This window comes from Mustelus asterias, chromosome 27, assembly GCF_964213995.1.
Source record: "Mustelus asterias chromosome 27, sMusAst1.hap1.1, whole genome shotgun sequence".
Classification (NCBI taxonomy): domain Eukaryota; kingdom Metazoa; phylum Chordata; class Chondrichthyes; order Carcharhiniformes; family Triakidae; genus Mustelus; species Mustelus asterias.
In genome coordinates this window covers 29,951,590-29,974,514 of record NC_135827.1, presented here as the reverse complement: position 1 = coordinate 29,974,514, position 22,925 = coordinate 29,951,590, and the positions used below count along the sequence as shown (strand labels likewise).

The 22,925-nt window shown below is 46.0% G+C and overlaps 1 protein-coding gene and 1 long non-coding RNA gene across 2 annotated transcripts in view; one reads left to right on the top strand and one right to left on the bottom strand.

The window, feature by feature from the left end:
* Positions 1-717: 717 nt before the first annotated feature.
* On the bottom strand, positions 718-7,465 carry LOC144480036 (uncharacterized). The gene is made up of 3 exons (XR_013495604.1): positions 6,220-7,465; positions 2,037-2,140; positions 718-1,049 (listed from the first exon to the last, which is right to left on the bottom strand). It is a non-coding gene; the product is annotated as an uncharacterized LOC144480036 (long non-coding RNA).
* Positions 7,466-7,794: 329 nt separating this feature from the next.
* LOC144479921 (dixin-like) overlaps positions 7,795-22,925 on the top strand; it is a 143,498-nt gene continuing 128,367 nt past the window's right edge. Inside the window, exons 1-2 of the mRNA XM_078198973.1 lie at positions 7,795-7,940; positions 12,885-12,979. Of these exons, the coding sequence (XP_078055099.1) occupies positions 12,956-12,979 (24 nt within the window). The 5' untranslated portion in view covers positions 7,795-7,940; positions 12,885-12,955. The remainder of the gene's footprint in view (positions 7,941-12,884; positions 12,980-22,925) is intronic.

The following is a 22,925-nucleotide window of genomic DNA, read 5'->3' as shown; positions in this document are numbered from 1 at the left end:
AAAAACACATTTTCACATTCACTTATGAAAGACTTGACCTTCATGAGAGAGATTAATAAATTCATTTTGTGAAAATCTTAGTTGAGTTTTCCTTATTTCCGAGCTTTCGTCACCTTAGTTACATGTTTAGGAAGAACCAGATTATGATGCGATAAAGGTTCAATTGGGCCCCAAAATTTATATCAACATCAACGATTCAGCATGACTCAGTGCTCTTTCTCTCCCTATGGTAATGACAGAGAATTTTCCATTTGCTTCAGACTAAATGCTTTGTATTAACTGATCACCAATGCAAGGTTTGCCTGCCAAGTGTGGCCCCATTCAAAATAACGCTTCATGATATATGCTTATTTCATGCTCTGGAAGGTGATTATAGAGTTCTTTCTATGGGAAATCTTTACCAAACCCACAAGTTGCTAAGTATTGGATACTTTAGTTACCTTTGAAGCAAAACACTGATTGAAGATGAAATATCAGCCAGTCTTGTTTCTTAACCTTACCATTTGGAAAACAGATAATGGAAATGACTGGCCTCTAGAGTCTGATGGGGTTTGATCAGATTGCGATTGAGGATTTGGTTTGAGTTGGCCCCCAATCTGCTGATCAGAGCCATCAGGAAGCATACATCAATAAAGAAACCGTGGGAGGGTTGCAACTAATACAATCCCTTCCACCTTTGTTTCATCCTTTTCCCATAATGAACAATGAAACAGCATTAGATTATATAAAAACTTTAAAATTGCTAAGTTTTGTCATTTACACAACTGCCAATGTTAGTCAATGCTCCCAAAAACCTTTGGACAACCTTTGACAGCCAAAACACTAAAAGCAGACTGCAACTTTAGATGAAAGTTTGCCACGACATTCGTTGCATTTTCTTCCTCTTTAGGCCAACTTGAAGCAATGTCCCGACCTGCTTTTCCACCTCAATTTCTCATGCAAGTCTCTCCTTCCTTTCCTGTGTGCTAGATTTGTGGTAGTATCCAATTTCAGACATCATCCCGCACTCATTGATTGAGAATTATGGCTTCATAGTTCACAGGCCTGAGCTTCAAACAATTAAAGTGGTATCACTACACAATCTGATAATTCAAACCAATTATAGAAAGAGCACAAAACTAGTTGAATTGCAGCAACAACCAGTAGAAATAAGTTGCAAGTAGTTTTTGATCACCTTAAACAGTGGTGGAGGTGAGAGCAAGATAGGACTGGCGCGAACTAGGTCCTTTATGCCGTTGAACTAGTGTTCCAGCTGTGCAAGGGTGGCACAGTGGTTAGCACTGCTGCCTCACAGCACCAGGGACCCGGGTTCGATTCCCAGCTTGGGTCACTGTCTGTGTGCAGTCTGCGCGTTCTCCCCGTGTCTGCGTGGGTTTCATCCGGGTGCTCCGGTTTCCTCCCACAGTCTGAAAGACGTGCTGGTTAGGTGCATTGGCCATGCTAAATTCTCCCTCAGGTGTACCTGAACAGGCGCCAGAGTGTGGCGACTGAGGGATTTTCACAGTAACTTCACTGCAGTGTTAAGGTAAGCCGACTTGTGACAACAATAAATAAACTTTAAACAAAGTTAAGAAGAGAGGATGCAACTTAAAACCTGGTGCGCTGAAATGGCAGCACTGGCATCAGATTATTGTTCATCACTGATTGATGTCATGACCTGTCCATTCCTGGGAAATATTAGGTGTGTGCCACTCACCAATCTGGCACCCGGCTGCTGGCCACCACACTTTGCAATAAGTGTGAGCGTGTGCCACAAACACCATTTCGGAACTTCACGGAGCCTTGTCACTCCCAAAAATCCAACTTTGTCCCCAATCCCAGCGCCTGGTCCTGTTTACGAATTTTGCCAAGTGCAAATCTGGCGCCACAATTCCGTACGTAACACTGACTACAAAACTACTTCATAGGAGCTGAACGATGCACTGCTGTGAGAAACCCAATGGCAGTTAAAGTGGAGCCAGGGCCACACCATCGAGGGAGGTGAACAGGGAGAGATTTGTAAACATAACCCAGGTACACTGGGTGTTTTGTCTTACCTTGTAGTCCAGCTGTGAAAGGCACTCTACAGCAGGAAAGGTGAAACCAGGCCCACACCACTGAGGGAGGAGGTCAGGAAGGGCTCAATCATTTCGTTCAGCACCTACATCGGAGAAACACAAAGTTAAAGACAAGTGCGCTTGAATATTCTTACTTAACTAAACCACTTATCTTAAGCATATATGTTTTCCTGTGGTGTCCAATGAATGTGTGGGATTAAAAACTACGGGGTAGAAATTAATCTCAAGGCGTAATAGAGAAATGGCTCAACTGCATCTCACTCATGAGCCTATTAGCATCAAGCTCGGGAACTTGCCTGTGATTGGAGGAGCAGTAGGAAGGTAAGTAATAGCATGTCAGCATGAGTGCTGCAGGATATCTGCGGTTATGAAAAGAAACCTGAAAATTCAGTGGAAAGCATAAAAAGCACATCCCCGTTGCAATCGCACAATTGCAAAACTAGGACCATGGCAGAATTTCAAATGTCTTTCACTAACATTCTGATGGCTAGCTGCCTCCCGATTTTCTCAAAACACTTGGTGTTTCTGACAACAGGTTCCCTTCTTGTCCACTGTCCCCCTCGTGCTCACCGCCACCCTGGCGTCACCACAGAACAGTATAGGGCTGGAGAGGACTAGTTACTGCAAATATTGGAGAACAACTAAGAGTCATTCAAAGGAGGCATTGCTGAACTGGGTGCCAGAGTGGGGGCACAATGTGAATGCACCTCCGCCCCAGCAAAGGAGGAATCAGCAAGAGCATTCATGCTTGTGCTGCCATTAGATGCTACACGCCATCTTCTTTTTGTGTGCTGCCTCTTTTGTATCAAATACCCCCCAAGCACATGATCCCTTTGGCTGTCCTTGCCGCTTGACAGATGGCAGCCGTCAGTCACGGAGTTCTATACAGTTGTTTCATGAGTGGCTTTTAAGGGGCGTCTTGACAAATACATGAATAGGATGGGAATGAAGGGATATGGGTCCCTGGAAGGTTAGGGGGTTTTAGTTAAGTCAGGCAGCATGGTCGGTGCAGGCTTGGAGGGCTGAAGGGCCTGTCCCTGTGCTGTAATTTTCTTCGTTCTTTGAGTGGGATGTTTCTGAGGAGGTAGATGTCTGTGCACCAGTGTCCACTGCCGTGACCAGTGAGGTATCGAGCACTCTTAGTCTAAGAGGACATGAAAATGAGGTCTCCTCAGGTGAAGGATGTGGGGCCGGGTACAGGGAAACGTATGGATGATCCATCAGCTCAGTGGGCCAGGGGGTAGGATCCAGTTTGAAACAAATGGAGAGAAGAGGGTTTCTCAGATGAGGGAAGCGATGCTGGGCACAGACAGGCATATGTATGGTCCATCACCTCAGCAGGCCAGGGGGTAGGATCTTTCTGATCCGGTGGTGATGGCGGCATGAGGCTGATGGTGGCCTGACCCTTCGTAAACCGTGCAGGAAAACCAGCTTGATTTGGACCATTAGGGCTATCTCCAGTCAAAGGTGCCTCCCGCCAATTATTGGTCACATGACTCGGCCCAGCACCTTCATCAAGGCATTCCACCTTAACTGGCAGTCCTTGTTGCCAGCAGCGATTCTGACGTTTCAGCCACTCTAGTTTCCCCCAGAAATAAAGCTGACAATCTAAACAATCCAGGTGCTGCCAGAAATCCACGGTTCCACTCTGCATAAAGCTGCTTCCCAAACTCCACACTCGGTCCGAAAGTAAATGACATTTTTCATTTGTGCTTAAAAGCCTTGGCTGGCCCTCCCTGATTGTAATGGCAGCTGCTGTGGGTGGCAGAGCTGTTCGCCAGAGACAGTTGCTCCAAAGACAAGCCGAGACACCTCTGCACAGCAGTAGCATGTTTGCAGGCAACAAAGTCTCAATGGAGAATTTGCAGCAGCCAGTAGGTTGGCAGTCATGCTTCAGCCACAGGTACTGCTTGGCAGCAGAATACACCGTCGCTGATCCGGCATCCTGCTGTTCGATGCTCACCTGATGGAGACAGTCATGATCCCGACACACAAGGTTCACAGTTTTGCTGTCAAATCCTGCAGAGATGAACTGGAGATTAGGCGGTGCCTCTGCAATATGCTTGAAAGAGGCCCTGTGGAAGAACCTCGAATGGGGGCATTTCTGACTGAGGGCCTTATTGCGGAAAACCAATGTATCACAGACTGAATCCGCGCTGCCACGGTGAGCTTTGAGCTGGGTTACAGTCTTACTGAATGTCTGCTGGGTGTAATCCTTCAGCTGTTTGTTACCAGTTTGAAACTTGACCAATTCTTCAACCTTCTTTCTTTCATCCTGGTTCAGTCTCCTGGCAAAGAAGTGTAAACATTGTGGATCCAGGACATGGCTGTTATGTACAAGATGGTAGGCGGTGACACACAATCTATTCTTGCTCCCAACAAACTTTATCATGATGAAGGCTTTGCAGCCCATGGCAAGATACCTGAAACATAATGCAGAAAATCACTGTGCATTTCATAGATTAAAATGCTTGCGTCTCAGCGTTAGCGATCAAGCTTCTCAAACCTTCGGCAGAGTCTAATCCATCCCTACCAGTGTAAATGTCAATGGTTAACATGTGGACCATGGCAAGGTTTCTCCTCCACCATTCCAAATTCTTCCCTCGGCCATGAGGAGACACTTGAACTCTGTTTCTGGACAGGAACAAACCTTCTGAACATATTGCAGCATCAGCAGCTCAGACCAACAACTCAGAGCTGTGTTCTTCAGCACACGGGCTCTCATTGCAGACATGGTTGAGATGTGATCATGATGTCGTCTACAAAGACGCATGTTCTTCACTTGCCTCATTTATTCCACAATGTAACTGAAATCCATTTAATGCTTAGTGCTCCTTTTAAACTGCTGAACCTTCAGTTCATTCACTCTGTACATCTGCTGTTTCAAGCCCTCCCCGAGTTCATTGTTCACAACCCATAGCGGCTATTCTAATGTTCCAATCATGGCTTCAGGACAACTGCCGAAATCTTCCATACACATGCTCTCCAATCAGATAACGCTCACAGTCTTGCCACAGATCTGCTAAGGTCACAACGCACCAACCCCAATGATATAACCAATTGGAAACACAACTGGGTGATGGAGTAAATCAGTCACTTCATCTATGGCTCCTCGTGTACATCATGTCTTCACCCCCCACTTGTCCTCATTTTCAGGCTAATTATTGCTTGTGTCAAACGGGTGGCACAGTGGTTAACACTGCTGCCTCAGAGCGCCAGAGACCCGAGTTTGTTTCCCAGCCTGGGTCACTGTCTGTGCAGACTTTGCACGTTCACCCCGTGTCTGCGTGGGTTTCCTCCGGGTGCTCCAGTTTCCTCCCACAGTCCGAAAGACGTGCTGTCTAGGTGCATTGTCCATGCTAAATTCTCCCTCGGCGTATCTGAACAAGCACCCGAATGTGGCAACTAGGAGATTTTCACAGTAACTTCATTGTAGTGCAAATGTAAGCCTACTTGTGATTAATAAATAAACTTTAAATTTTAAAGCTTGTCTGTTGGGTTATTTTTAAATTGAACCATTCAAATTCGAAGGGGCTACATACACAGGCACGCACAAATTCTTAGTTCACTGACCACTTTACGGAAACACCTTTTACAAGGCTTTTGACAGCTTCAGCTGAAGAAACAGGCACTAGAGATTAAACAACTTTAAAATGAAATAACATTAAGTGGGTGACTTAGAGCAAGGACTTGCCATATATCTCATTCAAAATTCAGTAGCGCCAGTACTTAAGGCACTTTGCACACTTGCTTAGAAGTGAAGAAGTGTCAATGCTACTGCCAGCCACCTCCAGTGGGCATGGCATACCATTCACTGCTGCATCCTATGGCAACACAGTTTGTCTGCCAGTGAGGGGTTGCATGCAAGTGGTTTTGTGAGTATCGCATCTCAACATGGAGATATATTGATGCTGTAAAGCTTACCATAACCCAAGGCATACCAATAGTAGCCATCCTGTCAACATCTGGCTGGTATCTCCCTTCAGAAACCAGTCACTCATTATCAACGTTCGTATGTGGAGAAACATGCCTCCAAAAGCCATTGGGTTCTGCTGCCTCAGCTGCTGTTATTTCCAACATTCAACAAGTCTTTTCTCAAATCAAAGCATAGCAATACAGGGCCAACACACTGCACTACAGGAAACTCATCAATAGCACCTACCTCTGATTAGGTCTCACTCCAGTGGAACGAATGCGTGGCTGCCCACAGTGGACACAGTGCAGCTTCACCGAAGCATACTTGAAGTGGTTGGGAACTTGAACTCACCGTCTCTTGTTCTCCCTCTTGAGTGTATTAGCGCTTAATTCCTGGAATAGGCTACAGTTTCCTGTAAACACAATAATAACTGACATTTAAACAGCAGCATTAATAACAGTGAACCAACACAAGGCACATGCTTGCCATGGTACCTGCTGAAACATCTCCAATTTACTGCTGAAATCTTCGTAACTCACAGACTCCAGGGTTGCGAAGGTGATGAGGAACTGCTCAGTTGTATCCAGTGAAGTAGGCATCAGGAAGGGTGCAAATCGATCAGACAGGGAAAAAAAGGGGATGAGGGACACACAGGGTTCTTCGCAGAAACAGAAAAGTAAAATAGGGCAGGAAAACAGCTCCTGGCCCTTGCACGATATTGTAGAGGGGAGACAGATGAAGTTGATAATCCAGGAGCAGGCAGTTAGGGGCTGGGAAAGAGCAACCCTAATCAAGACAAATGCAAACAAAAGTTACATTTAAAAACTTCACGTGGCCCCAATCATCGACATTGTCAGTGAGGATTTGGTGGAAGGCAAGAATTTAAAAGTACAGTAAATGGAAATGGGCCCACAGATCAGAAATCAGCCAACTGATTGCTGAAAATGATAATTAAATCCTTTCACAACAAATAACATCAGTCGTACTAATCTTTCAAACAATTATACAGTAAAAAAAATAAAAACAAGTTTCCTCCGAAAGATGGTAATAATTTACACAAAGTTGCTGGAACTCATTCCCTCGGTGAGGACATTCTACACCTGTACAATGACCGACACCTCCCCGTCCGCATGCTCAATTGCCGGCAACGCTTCTCAGACCGCACATGCGCACTTTCCGGTAACGCTTCCCAGACCCCGCATGCGTACTTCCCGGTAACGCCTCTCGGGCGGACTGCGCACGTGCCTACACGTCACTTGCCTCGGCCCGTTTGCCGACATTGGCTGGCCATCGGACCGCGCGTGCGTAGCCCACAGCGCACCGCCAACCCTGCGGCCATCTTTAATGTTAGCCGACCATCTTAGCAGCGGTGACGATAGACAAATATACACACAGAAATACACACGCACACGCAGTGCGATTTTTCCACCAGCTGCACAAAAAGATGGCAGCTTCACGGTGAAGCCCACCAGATACGCTGGAACGGGGGCAGCTTGAAATGGGGGTGGTGTGAACGGCCAAGGATGCCTCGATGCAAAGCGAGGCCACCGCACGCGCGGCTCGGACAATGTAAAGGACGGGTGGTGCGCACGCGCGGATTGGGACAGGGCTCAGGTCGGGCGGTGCGCACGCGCGGATTGGGACAGGGCTCAGGTCCGGCGGTGCGCACGCGCGGATTGGGACAGGGCTCAGGTCGGGTGCGACGCATGCGCAGTTTGGACAGGGTCGGCATCGGAGCGTGCGCAGTGAGCATCCGAAGAGAGGCTCCTTGGCCCTGCCGATTCGGGGTTGCCATGGTGACGGGCACGCTAGGGGGCGGGGGGTGGTTGCGGTTGCATTGCGACACTGATGCCGGCTAGAAACAATTCCGCTTTTATCTCTTTCTGTATAAAAAAGGAGAAGCTGACAGTTATAACGCACTCAGCGGCTTCTGGTGAAAATGGTCAAAAGCTCCGGGGATCTCTAACGTGAGTGGCCAAACTTTTGAATGATTTACCAGGCAGACACTCAGTGCAAATCAGAGCTGTCCAGAGGGGAAGGCAGGATGGAGGGTGAGTGAGCAACAGCTTTGTGCTGCTTTCCCCTCACACCTCTGGAGATAATAATCAGACAGACAGACACACCAGCTCTGAAAATAGCATTCTGTAGTTTAATTGCAGACACCAAAACCCACAACCTGGAGGTGAGACACATGCAACTTAATTTTTACTCATTTTTAGATCATTGGTCTTAGTTCTGGGTGTTGACGTAAGGCAGATGCAACATTTTCTTGTTCCAGCTTAATGGAGGCCGATTGAAATAAGTCCAAAGGTTTGCTGTCATGCTTTGCAGAGAAATTGATCAATATTAATTTGAGTGGTATAGTATCATAGAAACCCTACAGTGCAGAAGCAGGCAATTTGGCCCATTGAGTCTGCACCGACTCTATGATGGAGCCTCCCACCCAGACCCTATCCTCAACCCCATCTATTTACCCTGCTGATTTCCCCCCTAACCTACACATCTTTGGAGAATAAGGGTGCAACTTAGCATGGCCAATCCACTGAACCTGCATTAACATCTTTGGATCTTTGGCATTGACTGAATGAATGGCATTTTCTAGTCTTTACAATTCACCCTCTTCCTTTGAAGGTTGGGTTGCATTTTTATTGAGGTTGGCAGTTGAAGTGGTCCATTATCAGGGTGAGGTCATGCCTTGGACATTGAGTGCCTGACAGTAGAATTAAATTATCAAATGCAAAAAAGACCTGATTGTTTTCCCCTTTTTTTTGGACCTGAGCATGTTGCCCCTGACTGTAATATGGTTTCACTAATGTCCTGGCAAGAATTAATGAAAGTATGATTAGTCACAAATAGGCTTACATTGACATTGCAATGAAGTTACTGTGAAAATCTCCTAGTCGTCACACTCCAACGCCTGTTCGGGTACAGTGAGGGAGAATTAAGCATGGCCAATGCACCTAACCAGCACATCTTTCAGCCTGTGGGAGGAAATCAGAGCACCCGGAAGAAACCCATCCAGACACGCGGAGAATGTGCAAACTCCACACAGATAGTGACCCAAGCCAGGGATTGAACCTGGGTCCCTCGCGCTGTGAGGCAGCAGCGCTAACCACAGTGCCACCTTGTGTTTTTTAAGATAAAAGCAAATTACCGAGGATGCTGGAATCTGAAACAAAGTTAGAAAATGCTGGAAAATCTCAGCAAGTCTGTTAGCATCTGTGGAGAGAGAATAGAACTAACATTTTGAGTCTGGATGACCCTGCGTCAGAGCAGAGGGATTAATTAAGCTTGTGCAGTCAGAGTATTAAATCTGATCTGTACGATTTAGTTGCACTAAGTCAATAAGGGAATCTTAATTTTAAAATTATTTTCCAATTTTTTTCTTACTTGCCTCTTCAGTTGTGAAGGCAGCTTATTGTTGAAACACAATTTCACAGGTGGTGGTAACCTGGTAAATGGCTCATTCAAATGTTATTATCTGTTGAATGTTGGCAGTTTTGAATCACTGATGAGTGGACATCCTCCTATTTTAATGCACAGCCAATGTCTAACTGTTTCATGAGAATGCAAGATTTTTTTTGTATCAGGAAATGTCAATTTTGCCCATTTATTATAATAAATCTGATTTCCCTCAGAGTGGAATCACATGTCACAAGGTAAACTGGTGCATTGTTCCATTTGGTGGATGTGCTTTGAGAAATCTCCCACAGCCGAGAGTAAAATTAATGAGTCGTCGAGTTTTACAGCACGGAAAGAGGCCTTTTGGCCCATCATGTCCGTGCCAGCCATCAAATGCTTTAGAAGGTTTGGGGAGCCGATGGCTTAGTGGTATTATCGCAAGATTATTGATCCAGAAACTCAGCTAATGTTTTGGGGATTTGGGTTTGAATCCTGCCATGGAAGATGGTGGAATTTGAATTCAATAAAAAAAATCTGGAATTAGGGTGGGTCAGTAAATTTGCTGATGACACCAAGATTGTAGTGGATGAGGTGGAGGGCTGTTGTAGGCTGCAAAGAGACATTGATAGGATGCAGAGCTGGGCCGAAAAATGGCTGATGGAGTTTAACCCTGATAAGTGTGAGGTGATTCATTTTGGTAGGACTAATTTAAATGCGGATTACAGGGTCAACGGCAGGGTTCTGAGGAATGTGGAGGAACAGAGATGGTTCATATCCACAGATCTCTGAAGGTTGCCACTCAAGTGGATAGAGCCGTGAAGAAGGCCTATAGTGTGTTAGCGTTTATTAACAGGGGGTTTGAGTTTAAGAGCCGTGGGGTTATGCTGCAACTGTACAGGACCTTGGTGAAACCACATTTGGAATATTGTGTGCAGTTCTGGTCACCTCACTATAAGAAGGATGTGGAAGCATTGGAAAGAGTGCAAAGGAGATTTACCAGGATGCTGCCTGGTTTGGAGGGTAGGTCTTATGAGGAAAGGTTGAGGGAGCTAGGGCTTTTCTCTTTAGAGTGGAAGAGGATGAGAGACGACTTAATAGAGGTTTATAAGATGATGAGGGGGATAGATAGAGTGGACATTCAGAGACCATTTCCTTGGGTGGATGTAGCTGTTACTAGGGGGCATAACTATAAGGTTCATGGTGGGAGATATAGGAGGGATGTCCGAGGTAGGTTCTTTACGCAGAGAGTGGTTGGGGTGTGGAATGGACTGCCTGCTGTGATAGTGGAGTCAGACACTTTTAAGCGGTTATTGGATAGGCACATGGAGCACACCAGAATGATAGGGAGTGGATTGCTTGATCTTGGTTTCGGACAAAGCTCGGCACAACATCGTGGGCTGAAGGGCCTGTACTGTGCTGTACTGTTCTATGTTCTTTACCGATGACCATGAAACCATTGTCGATTGTTGGAAAAACCCATCTGGTTCATTAATGTTTTTTTAGGGAAGGCAATCTGCTGCCCTTACCCGGTCTGGCCTACATGTGATTCCAGAGCCACAGCAATGTGGTTGATTCAACTGCCCTCTGAAGTGGCCTCACAAGCCACTCAGTTCAAGGACAACTCGGAATGAGCAACAAATGCTGGCCAGCCAGCGAGGCCAATGTCCCACAAATGAATAAAGAAAAAAAGTTTCCTTTAATACTGTAAGCTAACGCAACCATATAATGAAATTCTAGTTCAACACATGAATTAATTATTGCAACTTCTGAATGAATTTAAAAAATACTCTTTCAGATGGATAGAACAACAACAACTTGCATTTATTTACTGCCTTTAATGAAGTTAAATGTCCTATAGAATAGCACTGGTGTGTGATCGGGCAGAAATAAGAAATATATTTGAATGGGTGGTGAAAAGCTTGGACAAAGAGGCAGATTTTAAGGAGTACCATTAAATGAGAGAGAGGAGAAGAGGTTTCGGGAGGGAATTCCAGTATTTAAGGTCTTGATGGCTACGGGTGTGGCTACTACTGCTGGTGTAAGGGGGATGGGGGGCACACAATGCAGTTATTGGTGGGTAGTCATGTTGGAGAGGGTTTCTGGGATATGGAGGAGCAATTTGAGTATAGGGATGAGAGTTTTAAGATCAAGGGATTGATAGACTGGGAGGCAGTGAGCACACGGATGGTAGTTGAATGGGACTTGGTTTGAGCTTAGATGCAGGTGGCAGAGTTCTTGAAAAGCTCAAGTTTATGGAGAAAGGAAGAAGAGAATCTGGCAATGAGAGCATTGGAATAGTTAACTCTGAAGCTAACAAAAGTATAGATGGGAGTTTCACTCGAAGATGAGTCATAGCACAGGAAGAGTTATAGAATCCCTACTGTGCAGAAGGAAGCCACTCGGCCCATCAAGCCTGCACCGACAATAATCCTACCCAAGCCCTATCCCTTTAACCCCACATATGTACCCTGCTAATCCCCCTGACACTAAGGGACAATTTAGCATGTCCAATCAACCTAACCCACAAATCTTTGGAATGTGGGAGGAAACCGGAGCACCCAGTGGAAACTCATGCAGACATAGGAGAATGTGCAAACTCCACACGGACAGTCACCCAAGGCTGGAATTGAACCTGGGTCCCTGGCGTTGTGAGGCAGCAGTGCTAACCACTGTGCCATCAGGTAATGTAACAGAGGTGAAAGGAGGTGTTCTTTATGATGGTGAGGACATGGTGCCATAAGTTCAGCTCAGCTCAGGTCATATAGGATGCTGAGGTTGCAAACAGTCTGGTTCAGTTTGACCAGGGAAGCAGTAGAATTGGTAGCAAGAGAACTGAGTTTGAGATGGGGCTGAAGCCTTGATCTTCCCATTGTTGAAATTGGAGAAAGTTGGCTCATTCAGGAGTGGTGTTTGAAAACATTAAGGCGATCGACAGAGGTGAAGATGAGATAGTGTTGGGTGTCATCAGCATGTGTAATTTGATGTCATGTCTTCAGATGTTGCCTCCAAGGGGCAACATGCAGCTGTGAAATAGGAGGGGTGGGGGGGAACCAAGTTTTGACCTCAGGAACACCTGAGGATGGGAAAGTGATGCCATTTCAGGAGATTCTCTGGATAGCCAATCTCATTCAGATGGATAGTGAAAGTAAGGCATCGGAGGAGGAGGAAGCTGGTATGATCAGTTGTGTTAAGGGCTACAGACAGGTCAAGAAGGATGAGGAAGTTTAGTATTTCATTGTCGTGTCTTTGGTTAGGACTGTTCAAGGACTTTGAAGAAGAAAGGCTGGTTGGAAATGGGATGATAGTTTGCAAGGACTGAGGGTCAAGGGTGAATTTTTTTGGTGATGGAGGGGATTGCAGATTTTAAAAAGATGGGACAGTACCCTTGGAGAGGCATCTGTTTACTCTTATCGGCTTGTAAAGGACCAGAAAAGAAAGTTGGGTGTAAGTTCTAAAAATGTACAATTGATTTGAGTTTTCTAAATGTCTTTCTCTGTGTTGCTCTTCAGGGTTGAAGGTATTTTGTGCCGACGATTCCATTGCTGCAGATCTGACTTGCAGCAGTACGAATTCTTGAATAATGTGCACGCCTGAAAAGTTTTCTGTAAGTAATCAAAGAATTATATCTAGATATTTTGATTGAAGTATGTGTTAACAAATTAAGTGTAATATTTGTATTTAACACAGCTTTCCGGTGATAAAGTTTTCCCTCTGTAACAGCAACTTAAAATCAGGCAATCTGCCTCATTGGATAACAGGCTGTTACAGGCTCAGGCAATTCTTTGGGCTGCTCTTGACTCCGCTCTGGAGAGGCCTGCAGTGAGTGGCAGTATGTATTTGCCATTTTTACCCATCACTCAGCTCTTAAAAATTTCAAAAACTTTTCATATGCTACAATCCGTAATAAGTTAACTGTTGTGATTCACTTAAATTTTACTTTTTATTTTGACCTTTATAATTTGACACGCTTTCACTTTCAAAGATCAACATGAGCTTTGAAGCTCGTTTTATATTAACAAGATCTGATCTTAAATACCTTAAACCATGTGGAAGAAACGTCAAAGTGACCAATTCAGTAACATGGAACATTTTCAAAGGTCTTATTTGATTTAACAGACATGTGTAGAGACTATGGTTGGAGTTTTCCGGCTGTTCACACCAAAATCACGGCTGTTGAGCGCCAAACTTTCCATCCTCGCTTGCAGCAGTGGCGGATGTGAACAGTGGGAAAATTTCCCCCTATGATTTGTTTGATTTAACAAAAACTTTCTTTGAATTAGCTCTTCCCCCATTTTTATTCCCCAGTACCTAAGACATAAGGAGGAATCAACTCTCGGATAACGAACTATCTTTCAGTGCTGTGTTAATGGTTATCTGCTCAAATATGTGGCAGATTAGTCTCACTCTGTTCTTCAATTTTGACTGTCCTTCGCTTGAATTGGTACAGGTGTGCTAATTTGCTATATTTGGCCAAACCAGAATAAATGTACACCAGACAAGGATTACACTTTAGTTGAAGCATTTTTTCTCCTGACATCACGAGTGGATGTCGTCTATATGGACTTTAGTAAAGCGTTTGGAAAAGTCCCTCATGGTAGGTTGGTGCAAAAGGTTGGATCTCATGGGATAAAGGGGGAGGTGGCTAGATGGGTGGAGAACTGGCTTGGTCACAGAAGACAGAGGGTGGTAGTGGAAGGGTCTTTTTCCGGCTAGATGCCTGTGACTAGTGGTGTTCCGCAGGGCTCTGTATTGGGACCTCTGCTGTTTGTGATTTATATAAACGATCTGGAAGAAGGTGTAACTGGGGTGATCAGTAAGTTTGCGGACGACACGAAAATGGCTGGACTTGCAGATAGTGAGGAACATTTCAGAGGCTACAGAAGGATATAGATAGGCTGGAAATTTGGGCAAAGAAATGGCAGATGGAGTTCAATCCAGATAAATGCGAAGTGATGCATTTTGGTAGAACTAACGTAGGGGGAAGCTATACGATAAATGGCAGAACCATAAATGGTGTAGATACGCAGAGGGACCTGGGTGTGCAAGTCCACAGATCCTTGAAGGTGATGGCACAGGTGGAAAAGGTAGTGAATAAGGCATATGGCATGGTTGCCTTTATAGGACGGGGCATAGAGTATAAAAGTTGAGGTCTGATGTTGCAGTTGTATACAACGTTGGTTCGGCCGCATTTGGAATACTGCACCCAGTTCTGGTCACCACACTACCAGAAGGACGTGGAGGCTTTGGAGAGAGTGCAGAGGAGGTTTACCAGGATGTTACCTGGTATGGAAGGGCTTACTTATGAGGAGAGATTGGGTAAAATGGGGTTGTTCTCACTGGAAAGACGGAAGATGAGGGGTGACCTAATAGAGGTGTATAAAATTATGAAAGGCATAGATAGGGTGAACGGTGGGAAGCTTTTTCCCAGGTCAGTGGTGACGTTCACGAGGGGTCATAGGTTCAAGGTGAGGGGTGGGGGGGGAAGGTTTAACACGGATATCAGAAGGACGTATTTTACACAGAGGGTGGTGGGGGCCTGGAATGCGCTGCCGGGCAAGGTGGTGGAGGCGGACACACTGGGAACGTTTAAGACTTATCTAGATAGCCACATGAACGGAATGGGAATGGAGGGATACAAAAGAATGGTCTAGTTTGGACCAGGGAGCGGCGTGGGCTTGGAGGGCCGAAGGGCCTGTTCCTGTGCTGTATTGTTCTTTGTTCTTTGGAATGTGGCATATATGAACATATGAATTAGGAGCAGGAGTAGGGACTTCAGCTCCTTGAGGCTGCTCCGTCATTCAATAAGGTCATAAGGCTGGAAACATTACAATCTTTAAAAAGTATTTGGATAAGCTCTTGAAATATAACATTCAAGGATATAGGACAAGTGCTGTAAAATGGGATTAGCGTGACTTTAGTGGAAGTTATTGTTGGTGTAGAGTCGATGGACTGGAGGACCTTTTCTGTGCTGACCATTTCTATGACTATGAGTGATCTGTTTGTAGTCTCGATGCCCCTAGTCTGCCTATCTTGTATACCCTTGAACTCCCTTGTTAGTCAAGAATCTATCTACCTCTTCCTGAAAAATACTCAGTGACCTTACTCCATCGCTCTCTGGGGAAGACAATGCCTATATATTAGAAAGAATGCCCTGTTCGTAGTGATTTCAAAGTTCCACATGAGCTTTGTGCTGAGATTCAAGGTAAAAACCTGAGAGTAAATAAGATAGTGACTGAATGTAGAGATACCTATTAGAAGAGCTGTGTCAGGGATGAGGGGTGTGCTGAATACCGTATGGTGCTTGTGGCAATTGGTGTTGGGGCCTTCAACATTTCTAATTTTCATTAATCGCCTGAATTCAGAAGGTCAGTGCAAACTGATCAATTCACAGATGATGTAATATTAGGAGGTGGGAACCGCAAATTCCAGTCCCGGCAAAGACGTACATGGATTTGGGAGGTGGTAGTAGGTTCAAGGACTTTGGTTGGGAATGGGCCGGTAGCTTGCATGGATGGATGGGGTGAAGCATCAATTTCCTGAAAGGAAGTTGCTGATGAAAGATTTGAGGACAAGAGGGACAGCCCCCGAGAAAAGAGAACCGTTAACAATATCAATTACCATAGGAGCCAGGAAGTTGGGTGGTCATCAGTTTTACTGGAATAAAATTGAGGAAGAAAAGTAGGAAATGCTGTATGTAGCAGCAGATTGCATCAGCTGGGGACTCTGAAAATGAACTAGGCATAAATGTTTCATCAGGATTACTGAAAAATAACATTTATCATTTATGATTTCAAATTAATTCTAAACTGACTTCCCGAAATAGGAAAAAAATATATTTAGCATGTCGATGATTTGAAGAGTCAGTATTTCATAAATTATAGATTATTTTTGTTTTGTGCCTCAACAGCAATAGAAGTTATTACAATCATAGAATCCTTACAGTGCAGAAGGAGGCCATTCAGTCCATCGAGCCTGCACTGACCACAACCCCTACCAGGTCCTATTCCCATAACCCCAGATATTTACCCTGCTAATCCCCCTGACACTAGGGTCAATTTTAGCATGGCCAATCAGCCTAATCCGCACATCTTTGGAGTGTGGGACGAAATCGGAGCACCCGGAGGAAACCCACGCAGACACTGGGAGAATGTGCAATCCACACAGACAGTGACTTGAGGCCAGAAATGAACCCGGGTCGCTAGCGCTGTAGGCAGCAGTGCTAGCCACTGTGCCACTCATTAGCTCCAGCAGTGTGTACTTATTTGAAACATGCATGATGGCGCGACTTGTGTATCGAATCTTACAGCACTTAAGATAGACACAAAAATAATTGATTAAATCTGACAATGTGCAGTTATAGATTTTTTAAATATTCCCACTATTAATAAATATGGACATTATAGATTTAGCTGTGGCTGTTCATTTGCAATCTTGCCAGCATTGATCTACTTCCGGAACTCAGAAAATAGACAGTCATTTGTTTCCATGGTACCAGCTTGTGAAAGCTGCTGGTTTGTGGTTGAGATGCTTAACAGCTCAATGCATTTGTGCGTGTATCAACAGGAAGGGAAATAGTCATGCAAATAACGTAATTTATCTGTCTACGACTAGGAAGGAAATAATTTACTTTAAATTCATAGTTCACGAGCCTGTTTCATGTATGGTTTTCAAAATGCTCAAAAATTTAGATTTTCTTGAGCAAGTTCCCCAGTGGGAAGTAAAAGGAAGGTCTTCTTCACCCCACCCTCAACAATTGGTATTGTTTTTTTTGTCATTGTTGCATGAATGACTGCACTCCACTTCCCTTTGCTCTTTGAGTACAGGGTGTAACTATTTAATCTGGCAGTATGAGACTCCAATTTTTAAAAATTTGTTCTGAGATATGAGCATTGCTGGCAATGCCAGCAATTGTTGTCCATTTCTGATTGCCCTTGAGAAGGTTGTGGTGAGCTACCTTGAGTTGTTGCAGTCCATCTCCTATAGGTACACCAAACGTGCTGTCAGGGAGGGAGTTCAGATTTTTGACCCAGCGACAGTAAAGGGATGGTGATATAGTAACAAGTCAGGATTGTGTATGACTTGGAGGGGAACTTGCAGCTGATGATCTTCCCATGTGCCTACTGCCTTTGTCCATCTATATGGTAGAGGTCACCGGTTTGGTTGGTGCTGCTGAAGGAGTCCTGCTGAGTTGCTGCAGTGTATTGTATACGAAGGTGGTGGATGGGTGTCAATCACACATATATCTTTGAACCGGATAGGCGTTGGAGCTGCTCTCATCCAGGCCAGTGAAGAGTGTTCCATTGCTCTCTTGACCTGTACCTTGTGGATGATTGACGGCAAGGAATTATTTGCTGTAATATTATCTGCTTTTGTGGCTGGTCCAATTAAGTGATTTGATATCCCCATCGGAGACAGTCAAGGTCAGAAATGGGTTAGGATACTTGTGGAGAAAGAAACAGAGTTAACATTTCAGGTTGACGATCATTCATCAGAAAGGTTATGTTCATTTAAAATCCCTCACCCTCATGCTGCTATCTGGAACAAAGTGCAATTTGTAGATAGCATGATCATAGTCCTCTTGCTGTCCAACTCACCTTTCTGTCACCTCAAACCTCTGCTGCTGTATTTATACTTTCAGCTACCCAAGAGCTGCTGCATGACCATCCACTGCAGCTTTCTAAGGAAAGATGAGGGATGCACCAGGTTTCTGATGGTCATGGTCACAGTCATCAGCTTATATGCTAGCAGAGAGAATACCTTGAGGTGTAGAATAGGGTCAGGATCAGCACAGAGTAGGTCACCCAGCACAAGTGGGCTTCAGCCAGCCCAGGGTGAAAGGATAATGCCCCAGATCCCCAGAAGTGAAGTTGCAGATGAGTTGTTGGGGGGGCACTGGAGAACGCTGGTGAGCATGCACACCGAGATGCTTGATGCATTGACAGGCCTGTAGACAGCCTGTTTTCACTTCAAGGAGCCTCGAGGTGCCAAACTCAAACTCGGCATTGGACACGATGCAGACCTTGGAGTTCATGCATCCCAGTGGAAGTGGTGGTGTCATGATAGCCCTTGCAGAGCCAGGCGTGATGGAGAATTTGGTGACTGCTGTCTCAGTTTCTAGTGCCGCCCACAGAGAAAAGCCACCTCATGACTCGGAGCTGCATAGAAGCTCAGATTTAGGTCATTAGATCCATGCTTGCTCTTTGCCCTGACTACAGATCACCAAAGAGGCACCCAGGTTCTCTAGGGTTGCTGAGGCACCAGACTGGGAGAGCTGGCAGCTCCCTCAGGATGACAATATTTACGCTCCCACTACTGACACTCTACCACCAGACTTGCTGTTGCCTCTCAGCCAGCCAGCGCAGACTGCCACTGCCCGTGTTGCACCCCAAAGATAGGCTGACAGGTCGCAGGTCATCCTGCAAGAGATTTTGTAGTCTCTTCCACTGAAAGTCAGCAGCTTTCTGCCAAGCATGTTACAGCCCCTTGGGGTAACATTCCAAAGGAGAACAGGGACAGACAAAGACAATGCAAGGCTGACATTAAGGAGAGGCACAAGGGTAATAATTCAGATTTTTGTCTGTCTTATTGGATGTGTTTGTGGGTAAAGTTGTATGGCAAGGTTTTTGTTGGATTTTGTTTAGGATGCTGTGATGGAATGTAGAAGGTGGATTAAAAGATGAGGAATTGCGGATGCAGCAGTGTTGATGGTTTGAGGTCTTCTAGGAAAAGGAGACTCAGAGCCAGAGCCAAGCCTCCCTTTCTATCTCCCTTTCTATCTCCATCTAAGGTGGTATCCAGATTCCTGGTTGGGTAGAGGAGGGGAGTAATGAACCATATGCACAGAGGCCATCCCTTGCCTCCAAGCAACCAGTCTCTGTTTCATTGCAATGGCCCAAATACAGCATAAATAGCTGACTGCCTCAGGATGAAGTTGTGGCTGTTGCTAGGATGAAGGGAATTCACCAACATGATGGCTCAGACATGGTTGTGCACAAACAGCAAGTTGCTAGAGTGGTAGCCCTTGCAGTTCTTGTCCCTTTCCTCATTTGGGGCTTGCAGAGCAGCATGCATGTTGTCATGGTGCCCTGCTGGCATTTGGGAATCCCTCTACCCCAGCAAAGCCACATACCTATTCCTTCTGCCACTCTCTGATCAAAGAGATGATGAAGTGCCCTCCCTGGTACAAGGACCTCTGTCACCTCCCTGATGCAGTGGTGGAATGTGAGTCGGGAAATGTTGGCTCTGTCACCTGCTCCAACCTGGAAGAATCACAGATGTTGAGGGTGACGGTTACCCTTTTGGCTACTGGCAGTGCCATCCTTGACTTGCTGTGGAGTTCTAGGATCTGTTGAAAGAGATGGCACAATTCAGTGCCACCTTCTTGCTCATTAGGTGCCTCAAACCTTGCCCGTGGCTGAGAAAAGGGTAGGAGATGTGCTCCCTGAAAACGCTTGATGTGGAGAACCTTTCTCTTTCTCCCTTTACACATAGCTTCCTCTCTCTGCAGCTTGTGCTCCATGTCCTGTCCTGCTGCTGACCAATTGGGACGATCTCTATAGACCCCATAACCCCAGCAGGCTTTCTGTAGACCGAGCAGTAAACTCCTCTGACCTCCCTGCCAAGATTCAGCAACACTCCTTTCAAAATCTCACAAGACACTAAAATTCCTTCAAAAACACACCACCGTTCTTGTACAAACTTTGCACGAACAACAATACGTCAAAAGCAAGGGACCCCCACCCGGGTGGGGGTGGAGGGGGTCTCTCGTGCAGCTGAATGCATGCTCAACTGGAAGTGTTTACTGGATCTGCCTGGTCCAAATTGGCAGATCATGCATCATCGGAAGTAGGCCGCGGGGTGTTCTGGGAAGGGTTTTTTGGAGTGTTTTTTAATATAAAAGCTAGTTACCTGGGGGGATCGTCCTCATTGTTCTTCTGCAGCGAGGCAAGAAGGGGCGATTTGTTGCAGGAGTGCTGGGGTGAGAAATTGACCTTTAAATTACATTTTCGCAGGCTTTATTTATTTTTTTAAGTTTCAAACTGTAAACCAAAAGTAGGCCGCGGGGTGTTCTGGGAAGGGTTTTTTGGAGTGTTTTTTGTAAGCACGGGAGGTTTAAAAGCAGGCCGCACTATTCAGCGGGCAGCGTTGTAGCGGGCAGCGGAATGAGCAGGGAGCAGAGTGAGAGCTAAAGGGCTTTGGCTCAACGGGCTTAGGAGGAAACAGGCAGAGGCAGGGTAGGTTCTGTTCTTCGTTTTTCCAGTAATTTAAAGGAAGGGGTAATTATGAGTGGGAGGCCAGTTTGTTGCTGTCGGTGTCGGATGTGGGGGTTCATGGAGTCGCCTAGCCTCCCGGAAGTCCATATCTGCACCAGGTGCGTCAAACTGCAGCTCCTGAGAGACCGCGTTAGGGAACTGGAGCTGCGGCTCGATGACTTCAGTCTAGTCAGGGAAAATGAGAAGTTAATAGAGAGAAGTTACAGGCAGGTCGTCACACCAGGGCCACGAGAGGAAGACACGTGGGTCACGGTTAGGAAGGGTAAAGGTCACGTACCAGAGAGTACCCCGGTGGTTGTCCCCCTTAACAGTAAGGGATGGGTGACAGACAGGAGAGAGGAGGGGAGAGAGCTGTCAGTGATGGGATCCCCTGTGGTCGTCCCCCTCCAAAATAAGTATACCGTTTTGGATACTGTGGGGGGGGGGGGATGACTCTCCAGGGGTAAGCCACGGTGACCAGGTCACTAGCACGGAATCGGGCTCTGTGGCTGAGAAGGGAAAGAGGGGACTAGGAGAGCAATAGTAGTGGGGGATGCAATAGTTAGAGGCACGGACAAGCGGATCTGTGGGCGCGAACGAGACTCCAGGATGGTAGTCTGCCTCCCTGGTGCCGGGATCCTGGATGTCACTGAGCGGGTAGGAAGCATCCTAAAAGGGGCGGGTAACCAGACAGACGTCATTGTCCACATTGGTGCAAATGACGTAGGCAGAAAGAGCAGGGAGGTCCTGCGAGAGCAATTCAGGGAGTTGGGTAGTAGACTAAAAAGCAGGGCCTCTAGGGTAGCGATCTCTGGACTACTCCCAGTGCCACGTGCTAGTGAGGCTAGGAACAGGGAGACTGCACAGCTGAACACGTGGCTAAAGGACTGATGCAGGAGGGAGGGTTTCAAATTCATGGATCACTAGGAAGTCTTCAAGAGAGGATGGCACCTGTACAAGAAGGATGGGTTACACCTAAACTGGAGGGGCACGAATATCCTAGCTGGGAGTTTTGCTAGTGTGGCTCGGGTGGGTTTAAACTAATGTGGCGGGGAGTGGGGATCAGAACAATAGGTCAATAAGCATAGAGGCTGGGGACGAGGTTGGGGCCAAGACAAGGCTAGCTAAGAGGAAGGGCATTCTGAGGGAGGATGACCTCAGTGGGCCTGGAGGTCTGGAGTGCATCTGCTTCAATGCAAGGAGCGTCACGGGCAAGACAGACGAGCTTAGAGCCTTATTGCTTGCGCGGAACTTGGATGTGGTTGCAGTGATGGAGACTTGGTTAAAAGAAGGACAGGACTGGCAGCTGAATATTCCGGGGTATAAGTGTTTTAGGCGAGACAGAGAAGGGGCTAGGAGAGGTGGGGGAGTAGCAATGCTAGTTAGGGAGCATATTACAGCGGTACAGAGGGTGGACAATTTGGAAGGGTCAGGTAACGAGTCACTGTGGGTGGAGTTCAGAAACAGGAAGGGCGCAGTCACTATGCTGGGGGTATACTACAGGCCTCCCAACAGCCCACGGGAAGTTGAGGAACGGATATGTAAGGAGATTCTGGACAGGTGCAGAAAAAATAGGGTTGTTGTAGTGGGAGACTTTAATTTCCCTTGTATAGACTGGAAATCGCTTTGAGTTGGGGGCCTGGACGGGGAAGAATTTATAAAATGCGTACAGGAAGGTTCTTTGGAAGAATATGTTGACAGTCCAACTAGAGAGGGGGCTATACTGGACCTAGTACTGGGGAATGAGCCCGGTCAGGTCATCAAAGTTTCAGTAGGGGAACATGTGGCAAATAGTGACCACAATTCTGTAAACTTTAGGATAGTAATGGAAAAAGATGAGTGTTGTCCTATGGGTAAGGTGCTGAATTGGGGGAAGGCTAACTACAGCCGGATTAGGCAGGATTTGGTGGCTGTTGATTGGGAGAGGCTGTTCGAGGGTAAATCCACATCTGGCATGTGGGAGTCTTTTAAGGAGCAGTTGATAGGACTGCAGGACAGGCATGTGCCTGTAAAGAGGAAGGATATGAAAGGTAGGATTCGGGAGCCTTGGATAACCAGTGAAATTGTGGGTCTAATCAAAAAGAAAAAAGAGGCATACATGAGGTCCAGGCAGCTAAAAACAGATGGAGCACTGGAGGAATAAAGAGAAAGTAGAAAAGAACTCAAACAGGGAGTTAGAAGGGCAAAAAAAGGTCACGAAATGTCCTTGGCAGACAGGATTAAGGAGAATCCTAAGGCATTTTATACATACATTAGGAACAAGAGGGTTGTTAGGGAAAGAATCGGACTTCTCAGGGA